Source organism: Mus caroli, unplaced genomic scaffold (assembly GCF_978045245.1).
Source record: "Mus caroli unplaced genomic scaffold, Mus_caroli_1 scaffold_16, whole genome shotgun sequence".
NCBI classification, from domain to species: Eukaryota; Metazoa; Chordata; class Mammalia; order Rodentia; family Muridae; genus Mus; species Mus caroli.
Window position 1 is genome coordinate 27,183,475 of NW_028227271.1, and position 21,050 is coordinate 27,204,524.

The 21,050-nt window shown below is 45.0% G+C and overlaps 1 protein-coding gene across 1 annotated transcript; it reads left to right on the forward strand.

The window, feature by feature from the left end:
* Nucleotides 1–1,238: 1,238 nt before the first annotated feature.
* On the forward strand, nucleotides 1,239–19,562 carry Znf251 (zinc finger protein 251). Its single transcript, XM_021182884.2, has 4 exons — nucleotides 1,239–2,012; nucleotides 2,253–2,385; nucleotides 2,745–2,858; nucleotides 16,536–19,562. Exons 1-4 carry the CDS (start codon nucleotides 1,983–1,985, stop codon nucleotides 18,155–18,157), a joined length of 1,899 nt encoding a protein of 632 aa, XP_021038543.1. The 5' UTR covers nucleotides 1,239–1,982; the 3' UTR covers nucleotides 18,158–19,562.
* Nucleotides 19,563–21,050: the final 1,488 nt, after the last annotated feature.

The window sequence follows — 21,050 nt, forward strand, 5'->3', positions numbered from 1 at the left end:
GATTTGAACTCTGGACCTGCGGAAGAGCAGTCGGGTGCTCTTACCCACTGAGCCATCTCACCAGCCCCAGTATGCATTTTCTTTACATTTTTTTTTTTTCTTTTCATTTTTGCCTCCATGTATGTCGGGGCACCTTGTGCATGGAGTACCCACAGAGGCCACAAGAGGGCATCAGATACTCTGGAACTGGAGTCACAAACAAATGTAATTTATGCTGGTCCTGGGACTTGAGCCCCAGTCCTCTGGAAGAACAGTCCGTGCTCTTTAACTGCTGATCCATCTTTTCAGCCCCAGTTTACTAAGTTCTACCTAGAGCAACAGAAAAAGGAAAGGGCACTATGAAGATGTAGCAATGTAGCAGTTTTTTCCCTAAAAAAAAAAAAAAAAAAAAAAAAAAAAAAAAAAACCCACCCTGCAAATTCATAAACAGAATCAAAGGAAGCTTTGTAGCCAGAAGGCTACTCAGGAGACCCAGGAAGAAAAATGGAACAAAGTCAAGGCTAGCCAGAGCTACGGAATGTCCGTTTGAAAAATAAACAAAGCCTTTGTTTCTATTTGGCCTAAATGCCCACAGGTACAATTGAGATTACATCAAGACTAATTTTCTAACAACTTCCACATCTTTTAAAAACATTATATTATGGCAATAAATTTTAGGGCTGGAGAAATGGCTCAGCACTTAACAGTATGTGCAGTCTAATCTCCAACCCTCAAGTTTGTGTGTAGTGTGTGCAAATTATTTTGGGAGAAGATAGTCCTTGGTTTTAAACAATCGTTCTTTGTTCTGCCCAACTCTACCTCCTTTGTTTTAGTGCTGGTCTCGAACTCACAGAGATGCACCTGCCTCTGTCTCTCAAGGAATTGGCATTAAGCCTGGACTGTTTTGGCTTTTTTTTTTTTTTTTTTTTTTTTTTTTGAGACACGATCTTGCAATACATTTCACGCTGGCCTGAAATCCGCAATCCTCTAGCCTCAGTTTCCCAAGCTCTGGGCTTACAGACTTGGATGCCATAAACACCCAGCCGGGGTGTTAGTCACTTAACTTTATTTGCAGACCAGTACAGATCTTAGCTGGTTGAACCAGAGAGGAGACGTCGCCAGTGACTGGCAGCATCCTGGCAAGCATCTCCGAGCCCCGCCCAGTCCGTGCGTAGGGGCGCAGTTCTCGGAGACCCTAAAGAAGCTCCGGAAGTGCGCGGCGACCGTGGCCGCGCGTGCGCAGCTTGGCTGTTCCGCCCCCAAGTCGACAGTCAACTTGCCTCCTCTGCGCGGGCCAAGCTGGGTGTAGGTGGGTGCCTGGTCCAGAGGCTGAGGCGAGGCTCCCGCGTTCCCATCGCCCTGCAGGTGGGCAAGGACAGCCAGCAGGCGGGGGCTCGGGCTGGCCTGCCTCAGCTTCTGGCCAAGGGCGCCAATGATGCCGCGACACCTGGGAGGAGGGATAGTGGAGGAGGCAGCGGTCTCAGCCACAAGGGCCACCCAGCAGCGGGAGAACCCGTGGGAGGGACAAGCCGCTGGCGGCGACGCGGCCTTGGGAGGCATGGATGTGAAGGACGATGACCTTTAGGTTTTTGCCCAGAGTTAGCCCTCGCCGCCTGTGTGTCCACTCACACCCGCAACCCGGTGAGGCCTGTCGCGGCGAGGCCCGTAGCCTTTTCCAGGCTGGCCCTCTAAAGCTGTGGTGGTGCTATGCGTCCACTCTGGGTGTCCTGGCGCATGGCTGGAACTGCCAACTCGCGCCGTGCATGGGGCAGTTCTCAGTTTGGATAGCGGCACGGGACAGGTCACACGCTGGCACTCGCGGCTTCAGGACACTCCAGGACACTCCGAAGCAAGGTCTGTCGTCTTCTTCTGACCATCCGGCCACTGCCCCAGCTGAATGGGGCTGAGTTTGTCTGTTTTCTCTCCCTGAGAGTAAGTTAGGGAGACTCCAGACCGGGGCTGCCTCCTGCCTACCGCGGATTCCAAGGTGGTTCACAGCCCAGATGGCTGACAAGTCCTGCTCCCCGACTCCGGTGAGTTACTCCTCCTCTCAACTGTCCTGTCACAAGCTGTCTCCTCGAGAGCTGTCAAGTGAGCAGATAGTGAAGTTGGAAAATAAAAAGATCAGGATGCAGACGACAACCTCTTGTAAGAGTAGCGCGCTCTCTGTGTCCAGTTGGGCCTTGCCTGACCCACCAGTCTCAGTTCTGCTACCCCAGCAGGGATCAACAGGGCACACCCCTGGTGTACTCTCCGGCATGCTGTCATTCCAGGGTGAGACGCCTCTGACCTTCCAGGATGTGGCTGTGTACTTCTCCAGGGCAGAAGGGCAGCAGCTTAGCCCCCAGGAGCGGGCGCTGTACCGGGATGTGATGTTGGAGAACTATGGGAACGTGGCTTCACTGGGTGAGAACTGCCCTGGAGTCCTGGCCCACACTGGGGAGTCTCTGCGGGACACTTAGGCTGATTTGGCTCTGTGATTCCCGGAGAAGGGAAAATCCTGCTTGTTTCCCCAGGTACCAGTCTACCAGAGTTGTAGGGATTGTCCTCCTTGTTGCCAGTGGCCTCACAGTTGCTATCCCTTTTCCCATCGAACGACAGAGGTCGTGGGCATTTGAACTCTCTTGCCTCATGGCCTCCCCTGACCAGTTGCCCATGCAGGCAGAACACCTTATCTAGTGAGGAAGACCCAGCAGCCAGGGTTCTGTCTGCCCCCCCCCCCCCCCAGGCTGCAGCAGCTCACCCAGGGTCCTCACCCTTAACAGGATTCCCAGGCCCTAAGCCAGAACTGATCTCCCAGCTGGAGCAAGAGGAGGAGCTGTGGGTCCTGGATCTTCTCGGGGCTGAAGAACCAGAAGTCTTGAGACGTTGCCAGACAGGTGAGCATGTGCCAGGTGCTCAGGAGTGGCCTCCCAGCCCTGCCTATGGTGGCTGGCAGTGAAGGCAGGTATGGTAACGGTGCACAGCCCAGCCCTCTGTGAGGGAAAGCATAGCTGCCCGATGCACTTGCTTGTAAGGTTGGCCTTTGCCTTATAAGGTCTATTTGCTTTGCCTTAAAAAACAAAGCAATCAAACAAAAACCAGAATTGTGGTTTCTGGTCATAATGTATTTTGTTCTTTTACACCTTCATTAACTTTCTTTGTTTTCACACCAGCTACATGGTCTGTAGCCTACCTCTCTCTCCTTCAGCTCTTCTTCAGCCCTCGATTTCTCCTGTTCTCACTCTCCTTCTTGAGACTAGGTCTCCTTGTGTGGTTCAAGCAGGCCTAGCTAGGATCAAGCCATCCTTCCCAGAGCCTTGGCCTCTATAGTAGCTGGGACTATAAGTACATGCCACCACACTTAGTGTTTTTATGTTCTTAAACAATTACTTATTTTATTTATATGAGTACACTGTTGCTGTCTTCAGACACACCAGAAAAGGACATCAGATCTCATTACAGATGGTTGTGAGCCACCATGTGGTTGCTGGGAATTGAACTCAGGACCTCTGGAAGAGCAGTCAGTGTTCTTAACCGCTGAGCCATCCCCCCAGCCCATCACTAGTATTTTTATAATGGCTCTTCAGTTGCCTCCTTCCTTCCCCTCACCTTGGCCTGCTCCTGGAGCTAGGGCTGGCCTGAACTTTGCTGTGTAGATAAGGATGGCCTTGAATTCTGGATCCTTCTGCCTCTGCCTCTCAAGTGCTAGATTTACAAGGCATGTGCGACCACGCCTGGCCTTTTTATGCTTTATTTTATCAATTCTGCTTTCCCGAGGCTCACTCAGTTCTGGCTCTTCTTGTCCCTGTCTGTCCTGTTGTTCTGTGTACTGTTCCTCACTGTCAGAGTGGCTTCTGCGTCATCAGTCATGGCCTCCCGTTTGCTGTGATTCTCTGAGTTAAGTACATCAAGTGTTTACCCTCTATTGGTTGTTGGTCCTTCACCACAAATGAGTGCAGCATCATTTCTGAGGGGCTCACTCAGAGAAAAGCTCTTCTGAGGAATATACCCCTCCCCCATTTTTTACACACTTGAAATTGGCTATATGGCGCTTTCCTGAAATTGGGAGCTTAGATTATTGATTTGTAATCTTATTTTCTTCAAGGTGTTTATAGAAAGGCTTTATGAAAGTACATTTCACACTTCCTTTTTTTTTTTTTTAAACAAATACTACTTTTGTGTGTGTGCTTTGGCACAGGTGACTGCAGAGGGCAGAGGCATCAGATCTCCCAGTGTTCCAGGCATTGTGAGCTGCCCAGTGAGGGTACTGGGTACCAAACTCAGGTCCTCTGGAAGAGCATGTGTGCTCTTAACTACTGCTGATTCATCTCTCTGGCCTGCTTGCCTTTTCTTTTTTTCTTTCTAATTTTGGTGCTGTGTATTAACTCATGCATGCCTTTTTTTTTTTTTTCCTACACAAGTCTTTGGTCCAATCAATAATTGGACATGTGTGAGTTACTGAGTTGTTTTTCTAATTATCTTATTGTTGTTAATTTATTATATAATTCAACTGTGTGGTCAAGCAACAGAACTCTGTATGGTTTTATTTTTACATTTGTAGGAAGTCTTAAGACTTCCAGGTCTCTCTTAGAAAGCACACTGTGTGTGTGTTAATAACTTTTCTGTTGCTGTAATTGAATGCCCTCGCAGAGAGCAGCTTAGAAAAGCAAGGGATTCCTTTATTCTGGCTTGGCGTTCCAGAGGGACAGGGCCCGTGATGGACGGGAACTCATGGCAGCAGGAGTGTGTGGCCCACCTGTCTATCAAGACACAGAGTGATCACATGTCATCTGCAAAAGGAGGCGTCGAGGAGACACATGGGTGGGGACAGGAAGTCCTTCAGCCAGGCACCGTCTCCTAAAGGTTCTATACGTTTCCCAAGTGTACCACCAAGTAGAGACCAAGTATTCAAAAACGTCAGCCTGTGGGAGACATTTCCCATTCCAACCACAACATCTATGTAAAAAAAGAAGGGTGTTCTGCCGTCATAGGAGTGTACACTGTCATTTAAGTTGAGGGGGCTGAAGGTGTGGTTCCGGTTTTCCATGCTTTTCCTGATTTTTTTTTTTTTTTTTGTTGTTGCTTGTTTTCTTGTTAGTTGTTCTTTCAGGTGCTAGGATTATCTGAGGAGGTGAAGTTGTCTTTCCTTTTTTTTTTTTTTTTTTTAAAGATTTATTTATTATATGTAACTACACTGTAGCTGTCTTCAGACACTCCAGAAGAGGGCATCAGATTTCGATACTGATGGTTGTGAGCCACCATGTGGTTGCTGGGATTTGAACTCAGGACCTTTGGAAGAGCAGTCGGTGCTCTTAACCGCTGAGCCATTTCTCCAGCCCCTTGTCTTTCCTTTTGATTTAGTCACTGTTTGCTGGCTCTGTTTTGAAGCTGTGGTACTGACTTGTTCACATTTGGCAGATACATCATAGGAGACGCTGACAGAGCAGCTCCAGCCTTCTTGCTGCCTTTGTTAACATGGAGAGTCTTTTTCTCTATTTAATTCCAGCTGTGATGGTTTATATTTACACACACACGCGCGCACACACACACACTGTCTGTCTTCCAAATAGCACACAATAGGGTCCCATCTTCTATTCACTCTGTCTTTTAATTTTTTGTGCTCAATCTGTTAGTGGTTTTGTTTTGTTTTGTTTTTGTCCCCCCCCCCCCAATCTAACATCCCAACACAGACAGTATATGCAGGCAAAACACCAATGCACATAAAATCAGGGAGTGTGGAGATACATACGCATGTATACTCCCAGCACATGGAAAGCACAGGCAAACAGACTGTTCATATATTCTAGGTTATCCTGGGCTATATGGCATGATCCTGTTTCAAAACAAACAGAAAAGTGGAAAGTTTCTTCCGTTAAATCATGGTAGATTGCTGTAATTGGGATCTGGAGTGTTCCCCAAGGCTTGCGTTGAAAGCTAGCCTAGAGCACCACCAGGAGATAGCGGGAACTTTAGAACCTGGGTCTGTGAAAGATCACTCGGAGCATGCCATTGAGGGGAATATTGAAACTCGGACCTCTTCCTCTTTCTTTTTCTTCCTGGTTGCCAAAAGGTAAGCAGGCCCTCTCCGCCCTGTCATGATGCACTGGATGGCTACAGAGTCAAAGAAGTAGGGATGGGTAGAGCTGCACAGGATGCCTAACCTGGGTATAAAATAGTTAATTATCGCAGGGGGTTTGTCATGGTAACAGGAAGCTGATCGACACAGTTGGAGGCATCGATATATAGTTTATTTAAAAAGAGAAAAGTGAGCTGAGGCTATGGCTCAGTTGTTCCAGGGCTTGCCCAGCATGCACCAGACCCTGGGTTTGATCCCCAGGATGGGATACAACTAGACCTGGTAGTGTATACCTGTAATTTCGGCACTTGGAAAATAGAGGTAGGAGGATTTGAAAATTAAGGTTAATCTCAGCTCTCTCTATACATGTGAGTTGGAGAGCCAACCCGGGCTATATGAGACCCTGTCTCAAAAAAGCTCAGCACATTGAAACAACTTTTATGGCTCTCAGAGAACTGAGGTCAAAGTCAACTGTGCAAAGTAGGGAATATCTGTCAGTGACAAATTTCTGGATGCTCAGTGGGGACTAGTCTGAGTTGAAAACCCCAATGGCAGGCCAGTGAGTGTCCCCAGAGAGTAAAGGCATTTGCCACTAAGCTGAAATCAGTCACTGGAACCCACAACTTAGCTGGTCGAAGGAGAAAACCAACTCCTATCACAGGACACTATACAGGAGAACACACAATAAGTACAAACATTTAAGGAAACAAAACACCAGAGAAATCAAGCAACCAACCAAAACAAAACCAGAACCCAAGGAGACTCTGGGAAGAGGGAACATTTTTCTGAGTTGTATCTTCAGGAGCTTAACCAGGACCTCACAGTAAAGACCATGAGAAAAAGGAAAGAAAACTGTTTTGAAGTATGCTAGACTAGATCTTGACTTAAAATAGCTATTCTTGGGCTGGTGAGATGGCTCAGTGGGTAAGAGCACCCGACTGCTTTTCCGAAGGTCCGAAGTTCAAATCCCAGCAACCACATGGTGGCTCACAACCACCTGTAATGAGATCTGACTCCCTCTTCTGGAGTGTCTGAACACAGCTACAGTGTACTTACATGTAATAAATAAATAAATAAATAAATCTTTAAAAAAAATAGCTATTCTTCAATTAAGCAAAATTCCCAGTGCCTTTCTGGCCTGAGGAAGGAGAATTCCAGCCAGTCTGTGCAGCTGCCTGAAACTCAAGCTCACAGGAAGTAAGAGCCACTTGTGCTGTGTCTGGCTCCCCTCCCCAGCCCTGAGCACGATACTGAGACCGGCTTACATAGCTCCTTCTGAGCACCTCTGCTTACCTCCCAACAGGAAACTAAAAGGCAGGAGAGTGTTCTTTCTGAGACATACCCCTATGCAGCCCAGATTAGCCTCTCCCATCGTTCCCGATTCTGACTCCTAATTGCTGGAATCTCAGGTAGGAACCACAATATACAGGGTCAAGAAAGCAATCTCAGACATTTGAAAGTACTTCACACTAAGTTTAAATTGCACTTACCAACATTTGTGGGATGCATGGAAAGCCACTTTGAATAGAAATTTATGTAGTAAAAGCATCTACACAGAGAGAGAGAGAGAGAGAGAGAGAGAGAGAGAGAGAGGTGGTTTGTGTGGCTTTAACAAGCTGAAGTAGAACTAAGTAGGCTTGAGGTGGGAGTGGAATGAACAGTTTAATACACAAACAGGACTATGTCAGGAAGGTCTCATGATTCTCCTACATTGGTTTTTTTTTTTTTTGTTTTGTTTTTATGCAGTTTTCTTTGGAGGAGACCTGGACAGGGATTTAGCACTGGCTAGGCTGGAGTCCTTTCTCAGTGTCTTGGGGTAGGCAGGTGCCTTGAACTCCCAGACAGCCTTAGCTCTATAATAGCTTAATTAGCTGCTGTAGATATCATGTTGTTCCTTGGTTGTCGTTTCAAGCCTTCTCTTCACTTACGCTGCGTAGTTGCCTGGTTGGGTCCCCTTTCTAGGGACCATGTTAACTTGAGCTTCACTCGTCCTTGTTTTGAAATTCAAACGCTTCCAGGCTGATTGCCTTAAGACCTGACCTTGCCACTCCTTCATTCAGCCTTTCCCTTCTGCGCGTGACCATGGGATCCCTTGAGTAACAGAAAAGGACCCGCTGGCCTCCTTCCTGGGGTATCTGTTTCCTCAAGTTATGAGTGGATTTCCCTCCAATTTGGAACTCTTTTCTCTTTTGCATTAAGGTGCTTGTTCACTAACCCAGGATGCAATTAGGAAAGATGATTGTGTTACTAAGGTTTTACCTGGAATGTGATCTCTTCAGGTATGACCAGCATCCTTTAAAACAAACCTTAGACTTAACTTTATGAAGCAAAGAATAGTCTTGACCGAACTTTGTATTATGTAGTATGGTATCCAGAACCAAGGCTCTAGCAGCTCCATCTGCCCATAGACATGGATTCTCTTATTGGAGAAGATGGGATCTCAAGGCATGGGCTGGAAACCCCACAAGGCAGCCGATACTCTTGGGGTCTGAGAAGAACTGGCAGTTGTTAACTGCCAGTTGGGCTGACATCTCTGGCCCTGATCTGGTAAGGCCCAGGGGAAAGCTATATAAGGATCAGGCATTAAAAGGGTTTATGTGGAAAAATAAAAAAGAGAGAGACTTTATGTGGAAACCCCAGCTTATTTTGAAGTACAAAAGAGAATTTTTTTTTTTTTTTGGTTTTTCGAGACAGGGTTTCCCTGAATAGCCCTGGCTGTCCTGGAACTCACTTTGTAGACCAGGCTGGCCTCGAACTCAGAAATCCGCCTGCCTCTGCCTCCCGAGTGCTGGGATTAAAGGCGTGCGCCACCAACTCCCCGCTAAAATAGGAAATTGATAGAGAAAAATCAATAAAACTAAAGTCGGTTCTGTGACATAATTATCAAGTTGATAAAATCTAGTAGGGCCAACTTTTAAAAAAGAAGGTAGAAATTACAAATATTAAAAACGAAACAAGTCTGGTGTAGCATATGCCTTTAATCCCAGCATGTGGGAAGCAGATCTTTGAGGTCACCCTGGTCTACAGAGCAAGTTCCAGGACAGCCAAGGCAACATGAGAAACTCTTGCCTAGAAAAAATACATACATACACACATACATACATACATAAAAATAAAGGGGCTGGACATGGCTCAGTGGTTAAGAGCTCTGGGTGCTCTTTCAGAGCTCTGGAGCTCAATCCCCAGCACCCACGTAGCAACTCACAACCTTGTGTAACTGTAGCCTCCTGGGATCTGTGCTTTCTTCTGGGGTGTAGATGTACGTGCAGACACAACACCCATATACAAAGGACGTAAATCTTAACTGAAAGAGGTCATCATTACAGCTACATCTCTTGGGCATTCAAAGGACGATAAAACTATGGTGTGAGCAGTTTACCCACACGAAGTGAACCAGATCCTTGAAAGATACCCTCTCTTAAAACGCCACAAAAAGGAAATGGCAGTCTGAGTAGAGCTGTATTTAAAAAACCTGCCTGTTTCAGGTGAGTCCCCTTTGGTTCTGACAAATGAGGAATTAACTCCCTAAGAAGATGAAAGAGCAGGCCCTGGCTGCGAGGCCAGCGTTACCTTAGCAGCAAAATCAGCCAATACAGAAAAAGAACAGTGCAGACAGATACTTCTCATGACTACAGATGGGACAGTGCTCAAGAAAAATAACAACAGATCAGCCTCAACACTGAATAAAGCCTGTCTGTCTTCCCTTGAGCTCCCCACACCCTTTCTTGGTAGTTATGTCTCACTTTTCTTAATTTGTTAGCTCTCCTTTAAAAAAAAAAAAAGAGTGGGATTAATCTTAGGAATGCAAGGCTGGATCAACATCCAAGAAGACAGAAAGTTTACCACATTGTTAGAGGAAAGCAATCACACGATCCTGTTAGTGGATTTTTTTTTTTTAAAGATGTTTAGCAAAGTCAGATGTTCATTTGTCATTAAAACCTAAATGAGCAAGGTGAAAGAGAAGTGGAACCTGATGCCCTCTTCTGGGGTATTTGAAGACAGCTACAGTGTACTCATGTATATACAATAAATCTTTGGGAGAAAAAAAAGATCTTCAAAAGCCCCGCTGCTGATAAACCGAAGATGAGAACAGGAAGGTTGCTAAGGTCAGGAATGCAGCAAGTTGTCACCTGCCACTGTGTTACCCTGGCTGTCCTGGAACTCACTATGTAGATCAGGCTAACCTCAAACTCAGAGACCTTCTCTGCCTCCCAACTGCTAGGATTAAAGGTGTGCACCACTATGCCCAGCCCTCCATCTTTTAAAAAATAAAAAAATGTTATATAAGCCCTCTGAAGATGAAATTCTTAGTTCATTCAAAATGTTTTACCTAATATATTCAGAATTTAAAAGGAAAGATACCAAACTCTGTTAAAAACATACCAGAAGAGGAATAAGTAGAGAGTTTATGGATAGAATAATATCAAGCTGTTAACCAACTTCAAATTCCTCTATAGATTGAATACATTCCAAATAAAAATATTAGCAGTTTATGTTATTTGATGAGCATCAACAAACATTTCAGTGTTTTTTAAATAGCAAAGTAAAAGACCTCAAATAGCTCATTATTGAAGCAAAAAAGCTGATGTCATACTACCTGATGTCAAGACTGAACTATAAAGTTTTAATTACCAAGACGGTGTGGTATTGTCAAACATAAATGGAGTGGTCTAGCAATAGCATAGACAATGCAGGTATGAAGGACTTCGTAAATATCGACCGATAAGGGAGCAGGTGTACACAATGGAGAAAGAACAGACTTCAACAAACACTAGAAGTCTACTTGCCAATTAAAAAGATTACAAAAAGTCGGGCATGGTGGCGCATGCCTTTAATCCCAGCACTCGGAAGGCAGAGGCAGGCAGATTTCTGAGTTCAAGGCCAGCCTGGTCTACAGAGTGAGTTCCAGGACAGCCAGAGCTACAGAGAAACCCTGTCTCAAAAAAAAAAAAAAAAAAAAAAAAACCCAAAAAACCAAACAAACAAACAAAAGATTAAAAAAAGTCAACAGTCTTGGTTTATTCATACACTTACTCCTCTGCTAAGCTCACTGCTTAACCAGCAGAATCATTTATCACCTCTGTGGGAGGCTAAAAGTCTTTGATCAGCATGATATGGTATTAGACTCTGGTGTTCTCAGTTATGGATGATAATCTCATTTTGTCCTGGTGTGGTAGTCAGAGAAATGGCCCCTCTCTCCCCCACCCCTCTCCTTCCCTCCTTCCCTTTCCTCAAGACAGGGTCTTTCTACATAGCCCCGGCGCTCCTGGAACTCTATGTAGACCAGTTTGCAGGTTGGCCTCAAACTCACAGAGGTTTGCCTGTTTCTGTCTCCTGAGTGCGGGGATTAAAGGCGTGCTTCTCCATACTGGGCTGGTTTTCCCTTTAAACAGAGCAGGCCTCCAGAAATGGCATCTCTTAAAAGCTGCTTATGCCCCTATGAGAACCAGCTCCGTCACCTTTCCATCTGACCCAAGTTACCTCCCAAAGACACAGTTCTAAGTGCTATGGCGAGTTAGGATTTCGCCTTATAAATTAGAGGGAAGGACAAAATTTAGTCCAAAACACAAAACTCTAAAGCTGCCATATGATAGCAGGACAAAAGGTGTTATGAATATTCAGGTACAGCACCAAAGACAATCAGTAAAGCTTGGTTGACAGTTGAAACGTCATTGAAATAAACTGCAAAGAGAAACAAGTCCAGAGACTAAAAATATTTGCAAATATATCTAGTAGATGGCTACTACTATCTACTACAGCATCTATTACATCAGCACCTCTTAGAATGCAATAATAAAAAACTACATTTAAAATGGGCAAAAGACCTGGTCAAACACAAGAAAAGATACAGATGACAGGTAAGCCTAGGAGATGTTTGACTGTGTCCCCAAGGAATTACAAAGTAAGATATTGTATCACTATATATCTTTTAGAATGGCCAAAATCTGAACCCTGACAATACTAATACTGGTAAGGATGTGGTATAATAGTAACTGTCACTCTTGCATTAGGATGCAAACTGTAGCTGCCATAGAAGACACTTTGTAGCTCATAGAACTTAACGTGCTTGTTAAAAGTCCCAACAATTGTTCTTGGCCTGCATTCAGATAAATTGAAGCTTTCTATAGCCAGACAAAAATTTGTACATGGGTACCTATAGCGATTTTATTTATAATTACCAATACAATTGTCTAATATTCCAGTGCATGAATAGATAAGCTGATCGTTGAAAATGATTAGTTTTATGAGCCCACTGAGAGACAAGAAGGAATTTTATTTGACTAATAATAACTTAAAAAGTATTTTGAGGCATAATCTCACTCTAGTCCTACCTGGATCTTTGTAGACCAGGTTGGCCTTGAGATCATAGAGAGATTCACCTGCTTGAGACTCCCCAGTGTTAGGATTGCAGAAGTGTGCCACCATATCCAGTTTGACACGGAGCAATTTTTTTTGGGGGGGGGGGGTGGGTGGGTAAAGATTTATTTATTTATTTAACACCTATGAGTATTTTATCTGCAGGCCAGAAGAGGGCAGCAGAACTCATTACAGATGGTTGTGAGCCACCATGTGGTTGCTGGGAATTGAAGTCAGGACCTCTAGAAGAGCAGCTGGTGCTCTTGATGCCCTGAGCCATCTCTCCGGCCCCCTACATGGAGAAGTTTAGCTATTATTAAATGAAAGAAGCCAATCTGAAAAGACTAAGTCTGTGATATTCTGTTTCGTTTGTTTTTCAAGATAGAGTTTCTCCATGTAGCCCTGGATATCTGGGAACTCACTCTGTAGACATTTTTACACTTTTACCTTTTAACATTTTTAAGACTGCAGAAGAATGAGGTTAGGCGGGCGTGGTGGTGCACACCTTTAATCCCAGCACTCGGGAGGCAAAGGCAGGCGGATTTCTGAGTTCGAGGCCAGCCTGGTCTACAAAGTGAGTTCCAGGACAGCCAGGGCTATACAGAGAAACCCTGTCTCGAACCCCCCCCCCCCCAAAAAAAAAGGAACATTGGCTGTTTTTCCAAAGTACATAGGTTTGAGTTCCAGCACCCATATGGTGGCTGACAACTGTGTCTAGTTCCAAAGCCCCCTTTGACCACCCATAAAGCACTCACCCATATTTAAAATGGAAATAAATCTTTTTTGTTGTTGTTGTTTTGTTTTGTTTTGTTTGAGACAAGGTTTCTCTGTGTAGCCCTGGCTGTCCTGGAACTCACTCTGTAGACCAGACTGGCCTTGAACTCAGAAATCCACCTGTCTCTGCCTCCCAAGTGCTGGGATTAAAGGCGTGCACCACCACTGCCCAGCTCTATTCGCTTTTTGTGTGTATTGTTATATTTTGTAGAGTTTCAGGTTGCTCAGTTCAGCATGAAAATTGTGTAGCTGAGAATAACCCTGATCCTCCTGCCTTACAGTATCTGACCACCTGATACTATATCCATTTGTTCTAAGACTCTGTTCATTAACTCATTTAATATGTGGATGGTTGCAGAGGTTTTCTTGTTTAATTTTTGTAATTGTTTATAGATTTCAGTTACTAAACTGATGTCTGATACATACATAGCCTGAAAGATTTTTTTTTCTCTTTCTCTGTAAGCTCTGATTTTTTTTTTTCTTCTGAAGCTTGCTTAGGAGCAATGATTGAAAAGCTGTTTTATCATTTCTCATATAATAATGTAAGCAGAGAAATAGAGCCCGGGGGTTAGAGGCGGGAGGACAACTCCAGCTATCAGCGATAATTAGCGCACACCGATTCCATTTAGCAGCTGGCAATGAATGACGAAGGTAATGGGGCTCTTTAAGGACTTAGGTTCCTTCACTGCAACAAGGACAGGAGCTCACACTCCCAACACCACCAACCCTGGGGGTACAGATAAGTACTGGGCTGATCAGGTGTCCAGCACAGGAACTCACGCTCACACTTGGTTGTGATTGGCTTGGGGTTGTTCCCCAAAATGGAGGCTCTCAGTGCTTGCCTTTTCTTCTAGATGTTTCTTAATTAACCTGGGCCTGTTTCTGCCCTCTGCCGTCGGTCTTTACCATCAAAGTTGTCTCCGTTGTCCTGTGTGATGCTGTAGCTGCAGTAACCTGGACCTGTGGTACAAACTAGAAAGCGGCTCTGCTTTTTAAGATTATTGTTTTTAAAAATCTTTTGCAGACCTAAGGGATAGGGCTCACCAGGTAAAAGCACACGCTCCCAAGCCTGACGACTCATATGATTGAAAGGGAATTGTGAGAGGAAAAATAACACTCCACCGGCTGGAGAGATGGCTCAGTTGTTAAGAGCACTGGCTACTCTTCCAGAAATCCTGAGTTCAATTCCCAGCAACCACAGGGTGGCTCACAACCATCTTCTGTAAGGGGATCTGATGCCCTCTTCTGGCCTGCAGATGTATATACAGCAGAGCACTCAGATTAAATAAATATATATATATATTTTTTTTTTAAATGGCATTTCACAAGTTATCTTTTTGTCCTACACACGCAATAAATGTTAAAAACTATTTGAGGACCTGGAAAGATGGTTCATCGGTTAAGCACCTACTGTTCTTGCTGAGGACCCAGGTTCAGTTCCCTGCAGTCACTTCAGATGGCTCATAAACACCTGTAACCCCAGTGCCAGGGGATCGAGCACCCTCTCCTGACCTCTCAGGGAGCAAAGGTGGTGCAGGGAAAAAAGTATAAATAAGTAAGGGAAAATTCACTAGGTTAACTTCCTCTTTCCTGAGCATAGTGATGTGTGCGCATCAGTCCCAGCACGCTGGAGGTGAAGGCAGAGGTTGACACCAGCTTGCTCTATAAGCCTACTTCCTAAACTTTTCCTCAGAGAAATTGCCATGGCCAGATGACTTCAGCAACTTGCACTAAACATTTAAGGCAGAAATAGTGGATATGTGTGCTTTTTTTCCAGTAAAAAAAAAAAGAAGGTTTATTTTGTATATCAAATTTTGGAACTTACCAATTTTTATAATATATCCTAGCCTTTCCTTTAATTAAATGTTTTTCCAACTGTGTAGGAAGGTATTGTGTTCTCTGAGCAAAGGTGGGTTTAGACAGTCATCTGGAGTTTGAAAATTTTTTGTCCTTTCTCATCTCTCCATGCTTACAAACAGCATTTCAGCTACTGCCATCTGATGTATGTGGGCATTCACGTGGGATATAGTCTCTTCTAAAAAGATTTACTTTACTCTGTGTGTGTGTGCGTGTGTGCGCGTGTGTGTGTGTGTGTGTGTGTGTGTGTGTGTGTGTGTGTGTGTGCGTGTGTGTGTGTGTGTTCAGAGGATGCTTGCAGAAGTCAGTGGAGGACGGCTTCTAAATCTTAGGATACATTCTTAGAGAGTAGTTTGGGGACCAGGGGTGTGCAACCTATTGCTTCTTCTTCTTCTTCTTCTTTTTTTTTTTTTGTTTTTTTTTTTGAGAGAGGGTTTCTCTGTGTAGCCCTGGCTGTCCTGGAACTCACTCTGTGGCCCTGGCTGTCCTGGAACTCACTCTGTAAACCAGGCTGGCCTTGAACTCAGAAATCCACCTGCCTCTGCCTCCCAAGTGCTGGGACTAAAGGTGTGCGCCACCACTGCCCGGCAACCTATTGCTTCTTAAACCCAGTCTTCTCAGCCTCTGTGCAGCACCCTCTGTGCCTGTCCCTGTCTTTGCCACCCACCTCTTGCTCTGGCCATGGTGAAAATTCCTTAGTCCTTGGACTCAGTGCCTTCCTCCTCACATTCCAACAGTTGTGCGTCCTCTGCCCCTGCTCACTGGCGCCCTTAACTGCTTCAGATCCACCCTTCCTCATGGAATCTTCTGACCGTATACACTGATTCCATGTTACAGAATTTATCAATTCCTTTATTAAAATGGCGCCATGTAACTTAATACTAGCACTCAGTGACAGGGTCATGAGTCCCAAGCCACCATAGGCTACACAACAAAAACTCTTGATTCAGGAAAACAAAACAATAACTACAAAAAAAAATCATCCTCTGCCTTCCTGAGCAGAGCCTCATGCTCTTGATGCTCTTGAGAGCAGAGACTGTGTCTGTCTGTCTCCTGTTGTGTTTCTTACCTGGAACATGATTGGCCTTGTATTTGTTGAATAGATTAATTTGCTGATTTAACACTGGCAGTTTGTTTGGCTCTCCCTTGCTTTGATGACTACTGAATATTGCTGTCTTTATTCTGCTCGTCAGCTGTCTTTATTTTTAGGTTTTGTCATATTCTTCTACTGAAGCATCTGGTTTTTGCATAATAGCTTTATTTTTTTATTTTCTGTTTGTTTGTTTGTTTAGAGACAGGGTCCTATGTAGTCTTGCTGTCCTGGATATTACTATGTAGACCAGGCTAGCCTTGTACTCATAGAAATCTAGCTGCCTCTACATCCCAAGCGCCAGGACCAAAGGCGTGCCTTCATAACTGGTGCATCATAACTTATGGGAACATGAAGCAAATTGTGATTTCTGCTGACAGGGGTTTCTCTGTTCATTTATTTGTGCTTTTTGTTTAACAGATTCTGAGATCGAGACCGAGAAGGAGCTATCCATTTTAAACCAGAAATGTTTCGAAGAAATAAAAACCCCAGAATTCATATCACAGAAATTCCCAAGGGCTGATTCACAGGCGTCTGAGTCCCAGGAAGCTTGTGCCCATGAAGGTCAGGGAGATGGGAGCCACGGAAGCTCTGCTACTCAGGGTTTGAAGAGCGTTGCTAAAAAGGACGCTACGGTCTGTAGGGAGCAGCTTCCGGAGAACGCCCAGACTTCTGCATTTGACAAACCCTTGAATCCCAGCCAAAGTGTTGTTACAATTCAAAGAAATAAAGCAGGACAGAGAATCTTTAAATGTGACATATGCAATAAAACGTTTAAATATAATTCAGACCTAAGTCGGCACCGCAGGAGTCACACTGGGGAAAAGCCTTATGAATGTGGTCCGTGTGGGCGGGCCTTTACACACAGCTCAAATCTTATTCTTCACCAGCGAATTCACACTGGGAATAAACCATTTAAGTGCGAGGAATGTGGGAAAACTTTTGGGCTCAATTCCTACCTCCGTCTGCATCAGAGAATTCACACCGGAGAAAAGCCGTTTGGGTGTAAGGAGTGTGGGAAGGCCTTCAGTAGAAGCTCAAGTCTCATTCAGCACCGAATAATACACACCGGGGAGAAACCCTACAAGTGTGATGAGTGTGGGAAAGCCTTCAGCCAAAGCCCCCAGTTAACTCAGCACCAGAGGATCCACACCGGGGAGAAGCCCCACGGCTGCACTTGGTGTGGAAAGGCTTTCAGTCGGAATGCGAGCCTTATTCAGCACCAGAGGATCCACACGGGGGAGAAGCCCCACAAGTGCGCTCAGTGCGGGAAAGCCTTCAGCCAGAGCTCCAGCCTGTTCCTTCACCACAGGGTCCACACTGGCGAGAAGCCCTACGTGTGTGGGGAATGTGGCCGGGCCTTTGGCTTCAATTCTCATCTTACCGAGCACGTTAGGATTCACACCGGGGAGAAGCCCTATGTGTGCGGCGAGTGTGGCAAAGCCTTCAGCCGGAGTTCCACGCTGATGCAGCACCGCAGAGTGCACACCGGGGAGAAGCCCTATCAGTGCACGGAGTGTGGGAAGGCCTTCATCCAGAGCTCCCAGCTCACCCTCCACCAGCGTGTTCACACCGGGGAGAAGCCTTACGAGTGTGGGCTCTGTGGGAAGGCCTTCAGCAGGAGGTCAGCCCTCACTCAGCACCAGCGGGTCCACATGGGTGAGAACCCACAGGAATTTGAGTGTGGCCCCGATTTTGTTTATGACTCCCGCCATCTGTCCGCTGGAGAGCGACATGGCAGGGCCTTCAGCCACAGTGCGAAACTTGTCCTGCAGTGGACGATTCGAAGTGATGAGAAATCCCGGGGTTGTCATGAGTGTGGGAAAACTTACAGCCCTTCCTCACAGTCCGTGGACTATCAGAAAAGTCAGGCTGGGGAGAAACCCTACAAATGCCACGAATGTGGTGGTAAAGCCCGTAGTGGGGTGTCGCCCCTTACTCCACACCACGTGACGCGTGTTGGAGAGAAGCCACAATTGAAGGACGGATCTGAAAGATACTTAATTCAAATCAAAAAGATTTTCCAAGAAAGAGATTTTTAATGTGACAAATGTGGAAAAACGCTTAGAAACGTTGCTTTATATTGGGCAGGATTGCATAATGCAAGTTAAATGAACTGTTTCTAACAGACTTGAAGCTCAAGTTAGGAGGCTGGGGCTGTGTACCCTATTGTGTCCACCCAACCCACACCCCATGCCCAAGGTCCTGACCCACTCAGAACAGCAGGCCACCTTAGCATCAGGTCTTAGCATCCCACCTTTTATCACAGGGTTGAATTCCCACACTAAAGAGCAGTTGATGGGAGGTTTCAAGATGAGGACGTAGCTCTTCATTGGCGATTTTAAGAGAGAAACCCAGAGAACTGGGGGATTTGGCTTGTCTCATTTGAGAGTACCGATGATGCTAAGGAAAGATATGGCCATGATTGGCAAGCATGTGGATGGTTTGGGGACCGAGGTGTCTCTGTCAGTGGCTGGTGGGACTAAATGTAGGTCCTCTAGGTGCAGAGGAGACGGAAGCTTTGGGGGACAGCCACTGTGAGGTGAAGGGTGGAGGCTGCAGAGACATCAGCACAAACTGACAGCTGTCAGGTGGCCAGCAGTGACAAGGACAGCTACAAAGAGTAAAACTGCTGGAGATTGTCCTGATGGCTGTAATTTAAAGATCTTTTGGTCCTCACTGAATTAGTCATGTGCAGTGTATAAATGTTGTAATTTCCATTCTCCTCTGCCAACACAGCCTGACTCCCAGGTATCCTCATTACCAGACTGTCCTTTTTAACAAAGTGCTGTCTGTGTTCTGTTTTTTAAAAGTCTTGCCAGGCACTCGAGTGACAGAGACAGGTGGATCTCTCTGAGTTTGAGGTCCCAGATCAGCCAGGGCTACATAGACCCTGTCTCAAAAAAAAAAAAAAAAAAAGTTTTGAAAAGCATTTTAGATTTTACTTTTTGTTTTTACTATGACTCCTTGTTTGTTTGTTTCTTACTGATTTTGGTTTGTTTTGTTTTTGTTGTTGTTTTGATGGGGGGTTGGTTGTATTCCCCCTTTTCACCTTCTACTGGGTTTATCCTGTGAGGTTGGGTGCCTCCACTCTGACAGCAAATGGATTCAGAATCTACCCTTTTGTTCCTTTGGAAGTTGAGCAAGCTGTGGTTTTCTCCAACTCCATACAACATTTCTCAGTAAAGCGTGGTTGGATGGACACTAGTTGGCAGCAGAGCTGCCTGAATCTGGCCTACATACTCACCGCGCTGTGTGTACCCCAGGGTCAGTGCGGACACTGGGAGGTTCCTGATGGTGTTATTTATATTGTACTTTTTTTTACTGCAAGATGTACACAAATAAGCCATCAATGTTGTATTTGCAGTGGCTAAGGAATTCTTACACCCAGTTTCCTTGGACTTAATGAAGCCAATTAAAAAACTGTGAAAATCAATATCAGTCTGTAGTGATGGTGTGACTTGGCACAGTGCCTGCCTAGTATGTACAAAAACCTTGGTTTAATCTCTAGCACTGTAAAAACTGGGCGTCTTGATGCACTTTTTTTTTTTTTTTGATGCACACTTTTAATTTTAGTACTCCAGAGACTGAGGCAAGATGATAACAAGTTCAAGGTCACACTTAACCACATAGCAAATTCAAGATCAACTTAAGCTACATGAGACCCCACCTAAAACAAAACAGAAAACCAAATACATAGATAATTAATTCTAGCAAGCAATGCAAACCGAGGGGTTGCTTGTCATATTTAAGTTGAAAATAAACATGAGGGAATTCATCTTGGAAAATAAAGTAGTTTGTGTTGAAGTTACTGTTGCATGCAGGTCAGCTGTATGGCATCACACACGGCTTAAAGACTGTATGGCACTAGAAGCAGTACCAGCTGGTTCTTTCAGGCCCCAACCTTTAATCTTGAATGACCGCATGCCCCAAATATCTAACCTCATCTTACACAAATTACCTATTTTTGATGCCCACAACCCTTGACTGCCAAGGAAACTAACAGTGGTGTTGATAACCTCGTTCTGGTAGTCCCCAGAAGGGAGGAGAAGATCGTCTGCATATTACAGTAGGCACATCTAGGAAGCGGGACAATTCTCAAAACTGTTCAAGTATCTGGTCAAACCCATTAGAAGAATTATGGGAGCCCATTAATATTGTTGCCTTCTCCAAGATGGAGGTCTTCCCACTCAAAGGCAAAGAAGATCTATTGTCAGCTTAATGGTGCAAGCTCAAAAGGCATCTTTTCAGTCTGCTACCCTGAACCGCTGTTGGGGGCTTACTGAGGAGGGTGTATGTGTTGGGGACCACAAGGTGTTTACTTTTGACAATCTGCTTAATTGCTCTAAGATCTTGGACTAATTGATACGAACCATCATACTTCTTGACTGGTAGAATTGGGGTATTGAAGGAGGACATACAGGGTTTAAGAAGTCTGTCTTTCATGAGCGCAATGATAGGTTTAAGCCCTAAGCTTCCCTCTAAGGGAATAGGATAGGATAGCGCCTTCTTTTAACACGTGTATAGGGTGTTTCAGCTCGATTTGGATGGGAGGAAGGACCCTGCAAGTCACACCAATTTCCTTCTTGGGCCCAAACATTAGGTTTGATTTGTTTTTCAGCCCCGGGGAATCATCAAATCAAGGGAGACCTTGACTTCATCCTGAAAAATGTTCATTCCAGCTCCTAATTTGGATATCCAATCTCTCCCCTATAGGTTGGTTCCTGCTTCTGGAACACAAGCTGTGTTATTCTTTGCCTATCCTGAAGATTCATTGTAGTTTTTTTTTTTTTTTTGTAGTTTTTTTTTTTTTTCAGAAAGTGGAGGAGAGAATTCTCCCCTCACCTTGGTTACTACCAAGGAATTCCCCTGATCAAAAAGAAATATGATTTCTTTCTCCATAGGAACTGTCATTAAAGGCTCTCGTGTCAGTAA